This window comes from Aptenodytes forsteri, unplaced genomic scaffold, assembly GCF_000699145.1.
Source record: "Aptenodytes forsteri isolate BGI_AS27 unplaced genomic scaffold, ASM69914v1 Scaffold182, whole genome shotgun sequence".
In the NCBI taxonomy this organism is placed as follows: Eukaryota; Metazoa; Chordata; class Aves; order Sphenisciformes; family Spheniscidae; genus Aptenodytes; species Aptenodytes forsteri.
The window spans coordinates 2,847,495-2,855,358 of NW_008795932.1; the positions used below are offsets into that span (position 1 = coordinate 2,847,495).

Here is a 7,864-nt window from a genome sequence, read left to right on the forward strand (position 1 = left end):
TCCTTCTTGTAGTGAGGGGCCCAAAACTGAACACAGTATTCGAGGTGCGGCCTCACCAGGGCCGAGTACAGGGGCACGATCACTTCCCTACTCCTGCTGGCCACACGATTTCTGATACAGGCCAGGATGCCATTGGCCTTCTTGGCCGCCTGGGCACACTGCCGGCTCATGTTCAGCCGGCTGTCGACCAGCACCCCCAGGTCCTTTTCCGACATGACATGGGGACATTTTGCTGCATAAGCATGTGTCCATCCAGTAAATCCTTCTCTGTTGTATTGGGGAAGAGCTCAGGTAAGGAGGCAGCGGGGCTGGTCTGCTGCTGCCAAGTCCCTCTGTGCAGTGGGTTTGCTCTTCTTCAGTCTTTCCCAGGGCCCTGCAGACTCTTGGGAAATCATCTTTCCAACAAATCATTGCACTTTCTAACTGGTAGAGGTCAGAAAACAGCACTAAGGTTTGTGTGGAATTGGGATTTCCCCCGGTTGCCTGCGACTCTTCACAATTTTGTTCCACTGGTTAAAAGCAGAAAAACCAGTAGAGCACAGGGGAAGGAAATGGAGTCTTGAAGTGAAAATTTGAGAATAAAACTTTTATTGTGTTTTTTTCTTTCTTTTGGAAAAAACCCCTTTCTCTAGCCTTTTTTAAAGCATGGAAAAAAATACTTATAATGACAGATTTTTCTGAAGAAACCACTGAAAGCACAATCGTTTGGAGTGTTTTCAAACAGCTTTATTGTATACGTTTGTATAATTAATACATTTGCCTTTCCCAGCCCCCAATACTAGCAGTAAGAACATTGACACTTTTCTGTTTTGGCAGCTAAAACAGCATGGATGAAGTACTCGTTGCTGCAGTGTATTGATGTTAAAAATTCTCCTGAGAATACACTGCACATTTTGTCATCAATCCACCAGACCGTTGCTTACTGAAAGTCTCAAATTCAGGATACTCGTAGTTCAGTCGGTGCAAAGGAAACCATTAATGTGGAAACTATTGCCCCAAAAGCAAGTAGATCTGGATGTCTGACGCTGGTTTTCAGCTGCTTTCTGTAGGGTACAGGTCTCTCTAATTTCATTCCTTGGATATGTAATTTTGAAATAACATTTATGTTACAAAACTGATTGACTTTCTAAAGGGAAAAAAGAAATAAATTGATTTTCAAATCCATTTCTGACTTGCTGAATCAATTTAGTTTTCAAAAGGAGCAAATTAAATCCAATGCCGTAAGTGTGGGTTTGCAGATAATAACAGAGGTCTAACACAGATCCTGTGGGATAGTAATCAGAATTAAAATGCCTGAAACGTTAAAAAAAATGCAGTAAAACTAATATTTTGCTGTCATTCCTTGTACTTGTAGAATTTGTTTTTACATGCACATTTATGTTAACAGTGGCACTCTGTGTGTGTATTTGAAAATTTTTATTCAGCTGCGTGTGCAGGATCCAGGCAAATTCAGTGTTTCATTCTACAGAATTTTAAGCATTTTACAGAGTAAGAGAAAGTCCCTATTTCAAAGAGTTTTAAACTAAAGAGGCTGGAATGGGCAGGGGCCACAATCCGTAAGAGAGAAGTGAAGTTCAGTGGGTGTATGTCACTGATCTAGTCGTCATCTCTATCAAGGACCTGAATTATAAAATATGGAATATGTTGAGTTTGAATGTGGAATTATGGTGGAGGTCAGGGTCAGAATTCAACTTGATCTTGAAAAAATAATCCCCCAAAGCAGAAGATGACATTGAGAAGGGGCTGCTGCAGGATGCGTCATACGTGTAGGAAAACAAATTGCACACTGCTACAGATTGGGAACAACTGATTGAGGAGCTGTCCTGCAGAAGGCGGTTTGGGGCAAAGTAAACATTATCCTGGGATTTAAACAGAATACTACTTTATAAAACATGAAATAATCTTTCTACTCAAAGTCAGCCTCAGCTGTGTCCAGCTTCAGGCACCTAGCTACAATGTAGATGTGGAAAAAATGGACAGTGCACAAATGAGAGCAACAAAAATGATCAGAGGTCTGAAAAACATGCCCATGAAGAAAAGTTGAAAGTATTGACATTGTTTAGTCTAGAGAAGTTTGAAGAGGGAGTTTTGTAAGTCTTCAAATACATAAAAGGCCATTGTAAAGATGAAGGGAACAGTCTGTTCTCTGTGGAGGGTTAGGGAAAGACAGACTAGTCTGAAACTGTAGCAAGGAAAAGTCAGGTTTAGGTACAGGGGAAAAAAACATATCTTCAGGTATTAAAAATAAAGTAGTGGAATAGATTGCCTGTGGACTTTGTGGACTGTCCAACTCTGAAGACATATAGGAATGGATTAATTGTTCCCCCGGGTTATGGAAAGCAAAGGTGAAAAATGAAAGGTTTTTCTTAACTGGGTAAAAATGAGCTATTGCTGGATTGTGGATTCATTATTTTTGTAAGAGCTATTCCGGGCTGATGTTCCCCTGGTGCTCTTTGTCCAGTTTGCATGAACCCACCTCAGCAGGCAGAGGAAGGATGCCCACGTGGAAAGCTGGCACACAACTGCTTCTTGTCTCTAAATTCACATCCCAGGTTTTTGGTGCTAAGTTTTCTAGATAGACAAGTGCCAACACTTAGCAAAGTTAGAGACAATAAAAGTTTCCTACTAACTATACTTGGTTCACATCCTTGTTACTGGACGGAGGCCCTCAGCAACTTTTCATAGTACAGATGTGGTGACTTTAGCCATTTTCTCTGTTGGGCTGGCTTGAATTTCTCTCCTTATTCCTTACTCTTGGAGCGGACACCTCTTGCAGAATGGTGACTTAAACACCACAGATTTGAGTTACAGTGGTTCCTTCTCTTCTTTCTCCAGGGAGAACAAGGCCTAGACGGGTTCCCTGGAAAGCCAGGTGTGGAGGGGAAAGAGGTACGTGGCAAATACTCAACGACTGGAGGCTTTTCTTCAGAATGAGTGGAAGTTTGACTCCACAACTGAGACTTATCGTGGGTGGCTGCTGCGTCATGGCAGGACCCCGCTGCATCAGCAGTTTCTATACTCCTTATTCTAAGGATCTTTGTTGGCACAGTTTTCTTTTTTTGTTTGTTTGTTTGGTTTTAGAATTAAATTGTAATGACATATACACTTAAAGGAAATGCCAGTCCTTTAAACATGATAGGTTAGATGTTTGTCTTAATTTTCATTAAAGACATAAGGAAGCACATATAAAAATTCAGTTGTTTAAGCCTGATTTTTATAAACTTTTTTCTCCCCTCCCACAACATGAAAGGGGGAGAACTGGATTTAATATATTTAGTTTGTTTTCAATAAGAAAGGCTTGGAACTATTTATATTTTTAAGACAAGATGAAACCAGAAAGTGGTCTAAAAGACCAGTACGTTTCTGCTGATTAGACAGATAATGCTTTGTCTAAAATTGCTATCTGTAGATCCCACAAGCCTGTTTTCATTACTCAGGGTATGATACCTAATGAGAGGCATCCTTCACTCCCAAGGATCTTCTGGGCTAAATAGCAAAGGACAGAGTAAGAAGCAGAGGCTAAAAAGTGATTTGCCAAAAGCCATGCAGCTAATCATTGCCACCCTTGAGCCTGAAGCCTCCAGGCTGCTGTGTCTGCATTCTATTCACCAGCCCTTGCTGTTTCCCTCTCTGGAAAGGATCATCTGGAGGCACGTTTTTGCATTTGCAGAGGTGGAGGAGCTGCATGTCAAATCCTCAGGATAGCTCGTCTTCAGGTGGTTGGTCCTGCTGCTCACACAGACAAAGTGGCTGCTGGGGGCTGACCTGAACGTGCTTTACAAGCACAGCAGCCACGTGCTGCCCGAGTGCCTTGCTCTTGCTCTTTTAGCAGCTGGAGTTTCAACGTGATTTTGTTGGGAAGTATTTTTGTTTCAATATCAGACATGTCTTTTGTATTTAGATGGCGGGGTATAGTGTCATTATCAATCTTAATCGTTGTTAAATCTACATCTTCCTCTCTGTGAGGTGATAAAGATTGTTACAGTAAATTTTTCTCTGCTTGCCCATGGGGGATTTGACAGTTGATCATTGCTTTCTCTCTGCTCTGTTCCTCAGCCACCGTTTACCCTATACTGAGAAGTATTAGTCTAGTTAGCGTTTATCACTATCCTTATGAGATGGAAATGTTTTCTGGTGCTCGATGCAGCACTGGAATCGCAATGAACTATGTTCACTATGCCCATTACATTGTTTACGGGACTGGTTTATACTTGCAGCAAATGTGGATGAAGTGAGAAATTTCAGAGGGATGTGAAGGTGGATGCTGATTGTTTACTACTTCTAAGGAACAATTTCTCCAAGTGACACCCTATTACAGAAGTTAGGTTTTTCTGAAGTTTTTTTGCCTTTTTCATGTCTAGACACCTAGCAGCGGGCAAATCTTCATGCCTGAATTTTATCCTAAACTTTGTGTTTGACACTGATGTACTCCCTGAACTGCAGTCCTTCTGAACCAGCTGAAATTGGATTGCTGTTATCACGGCTGCTGTGGCATCTCCGTCCTTATTCCCCTTCCTCTCTATGCAGCAGAGCCAAAGCAGCCTTGTGTGTTGTATTAGCTCCTACCCCGGTGCAACGAGACATAACTGTTTGTGCTGTCCATACCCAAACCTGCAGCCTTATGTTTCTCCTGTACTTTAAGGGAATTGCAATTGATGACCTGCAGTATGTAAACAAAAGATTTTTCTCTCCGTTTTACCTGTTTATAGGGCCCTGCTGGCAGCCCGGGCCCTCCAGGTGCCAGTGGGACCAAAGGAGAAAAGGTGAGTTGGGATGGGATGCGCGAGAGGGGTTTGGACACACATTTGTTAATTCCTTCTTGGGCCCCCAGTGCTGGAAATATCAGGGCTGTTGGCCTAAGATTTATCTCATTTGTGTATAAGTGAAGCTTATATGCATTTAAATGTTTCACTTTTCTGATGTTGCTTCACTCTGCAATGGGTATAAGTGAGTGTTAAATCATGTCTGGTTATAGCTCCTCTACTCTTGGTTTAACCCTCATAGTGGGAGTAGAAGAAAGCAGAGAGTAGTTTAGCTCAGGAAATCTTCCTCACCTAAAAAAGGTGAGTAGAAGTGTCAATATGTTTGTGTAGATGCCGGTTTTCTGACCCAGGAGAGGTAGAATTGACTCAGAAAGTATCAACCAAACAAGCCCAACCCTCCTACCTGCAAAATAATTATTCACTGCTCTCAGCAGCAATTTTGACCTCATTATTTTACAGAGTTGTTAGAGTTTCCAGGGCAGCCTTATGTTTCCCTCTCTGCTAGAGGTGACGTTGTGGTTTTGGTATTTCCTACCTAGTTCTTTGGCATGAGTGGAGAGGCATGCCCAGTTCTGGATTTTCTTTCTCATTTTCTCCTCCAGATAAGGCAGTGAGCCTTATCCAAGGATGCAGAGATCAGAAGCAAATCTATTTCCCATTACTTTCCCACTCAGATTCCACAGCTGTAGGTGAGCAGAAGCAACTACAAGCAGGGCACATCCACTGTGGTGATAAGCACCGACAAGGTCTTTGTGCTCCAGCATGTGTGCAGTAGAGAGCAGTCTTGAGTTCGTAACACTTCATCTATATCTCTGACGTGGCTGCTTTTGGTCCTTCCAGAAGATATTTACCTCCTTGCTCCATTACTTTTAGGGCAGCTGATGTGTGTCTCTTCAGTGCTTCTACCATAGCATGGGCTCTCTTTAGAATAAATAACAAATAGTAATTAAACTTGCCTTAAGAGGAAATAGCATGAAAGATATGTGGGGTCATTCAGAACCTACACGAGTAATGAATAAAATAGAGTGTGAAAGGAAGCTATATGATAATTTTTGCATTAGTCTGTGCCTAAAGTAAAGGAGATACCTTCTGGAGGCTTAGACTTAAAGCATAATAAATAGTGGACACTGCTGGAAAAAAATGTGCTGGAGCGAACTGATAGCCTAGATGGCAATAAATCCTGTAAAGAGGGTGTAGCATCCCAGTGTCCTGCAAACACTTATAGCGTGATTCTGCTCTGTCAAATGACTTTGGGAAAATGGTGCCATTTCTCACTTTTTTTTCTTTTTGCAAAGAATTTTTGCTCATTAACAAACAAAAGCATTTTGGCGCCTAAATATCATTCCTGCAGAGTCTGTTAGGGATCTGAGCATCAATCAGGTTTATTTGTGTGGTATGTGTACACCAATTACAAGATTTTTGAAGCTCAAATTTAATGTTATGGTGCATCCAATGCATCATTCATTTTAAGTCACTAAATGTCATTAAAATCAATGTGTAACATCACAGTAACACAGAACGCATCCAGTTCCCGCATGTATTAATCTAGAGAGTAAGGAAAGCAGAGTTAATTGGGATTGCATGTTCATATCTATTAATTATGGGCTGGTATTGAAAATGAGAATGTACAACAGCAGTTGGAAAACATGCTCGGAGGTTTGCTTTTGTTTGTGTTATGTTATATATTGTGCTATGTTGTGTTCTGTGTTATGTTACGATTTTTCATTTCTTCCGTGTTTCCCTGCAGGGTGAACCAGGACTTCCAGGATTGCCTGGCTCGTCAGTAAGGATTTCTTTAGCTTTCTCAAACATTGTAGGCATTATTGCATGAGAAGAGAAGGTGGAAGCTGGGGGTGGGAGGATTTTACTAAATGAGAGACGTCCTTAAATGTTTTTTCAAAAAAAAGTGAAGTTTAAGGCAGTGAAGATTTCTGAAGAAGGCAAGTGATGGGTTCCAACAAGGACATGTACTGCCACAATTTTGGGAGATTTTGAAGAGGCAATGAAAGCATTGCCTCAGGTGCATCAGAGAGATAAATACTGTGACAGGACTGTGTGGTTTCCAGGACAGTTGTTGAGTTGATGCCTAGTGGCCTTTGGAAAGTAGAGCCTGTGAAAGTTATAAAAGCAAATGAAAGTTCAGAATTGAGTTGAATTACTGAGTGCCTTTGTCATGGGCTGGATGTGAGAGTTGGGAGGGGAGAAGAAAAAGGAAATTTCTGATGAGGGGGAATGATCTTTCCTTGTATTACATCTGAAGAAGTCCTGGTGGAATGTGAGACAACTAGGACCTGATGTGCCGAAATCAGGAAAGCAGTGATAAAAAAGCAAACCAAGAAAATAGGAGAGGGGGGTTGATCTTTCCTGTGGCTCTAAATTTACATGCCTTTGTGCATCCCTCTGCCTTCAGCAATGCCTTCAGTGACCCCAGAGGCATCACTAGCAGGGACATAAGGATGTCCAGAGGTTAGTATTGTCTGTATGAAGAGGTCATCTCCAAGTGAATGGAGAAAGAAGAATTACTGTAAAGTATGCAGAGGAGAGGTCTAGAATTGAGTTTTGCAGGGGCTGGTAACAAAGCAGTTGGGGAATATCCCTTTTTCTTTCTGTGGTGGGTTGACCTTGGTTGGATGCCAGGTGCCCACCAAGCAGCTCTATCACTCACCCTCCTCAGCTGGACAGGGGGAGAAAAATATGAGGAAAGACTTGTGGATCGAGATAAGGACACGGAGATCACTCAGCAGTTACCATCACAGGCAAAACAGACTCGACTTACGGAAATTAATTTAATTTATTACCAATCAAAATCAGAGTAGGGTAATGAGAAATAAAACCTAAGTCATAAAACACCTTCCCCCCACCCCTCCCTTCTTCCCGGGCTCAACTTCACTCCCAATTTCTCTACCTCCTCCCCCCGAGCAGCTCAGGGGGACGGGGAATGGGGGTTGCGATCAGTTCATCACATGAGAGAAGTAGAAAGGTTAAGGAGCATCAGGGAGTCTGAGAAAGAGAGAGACTGGTGGAACCAGAAACACATTGTTTCTGCCACTCCTTCTTCCTCAGGGGGAGGACTCCTCACACTCTTCCCCCGCTCCAGCATG

The 7,864-nt window shown here is 42.2% G+C and overlaps 1 protein-coding gene across 1 annotated transcript in view; it reads left to right on the top strand.

Moving 5' to 3' along the window:
- The window catches only part of COL22A1 (collagen type XXII alpha 1 chain), a 214,455-nt gene that overhangs the window by 119,858 nt on the left and 86,733 nt on the right, over positions 1-7,864 (top strand). The window contains exons 16-19 of the mRNA XM_009285084.1: positions 2,836-2,889; positions 4,710-4,763; positions 5,477-5,488; positions 6,511-6,546. Of these exons, the coding sequence (XP_009283359.1) occupies positions 2,836-2,889; positions 4,710-4,763; positions 5,477-5,488; positions 6,511-6,546 (156 nt within the window). The remainder of the gene's footprint in view (positions 1-2,835; positions 2,890-4,709; positions 4,764-5,476; positions 5,489-6,510; positions 6,547-7,864) is intronic.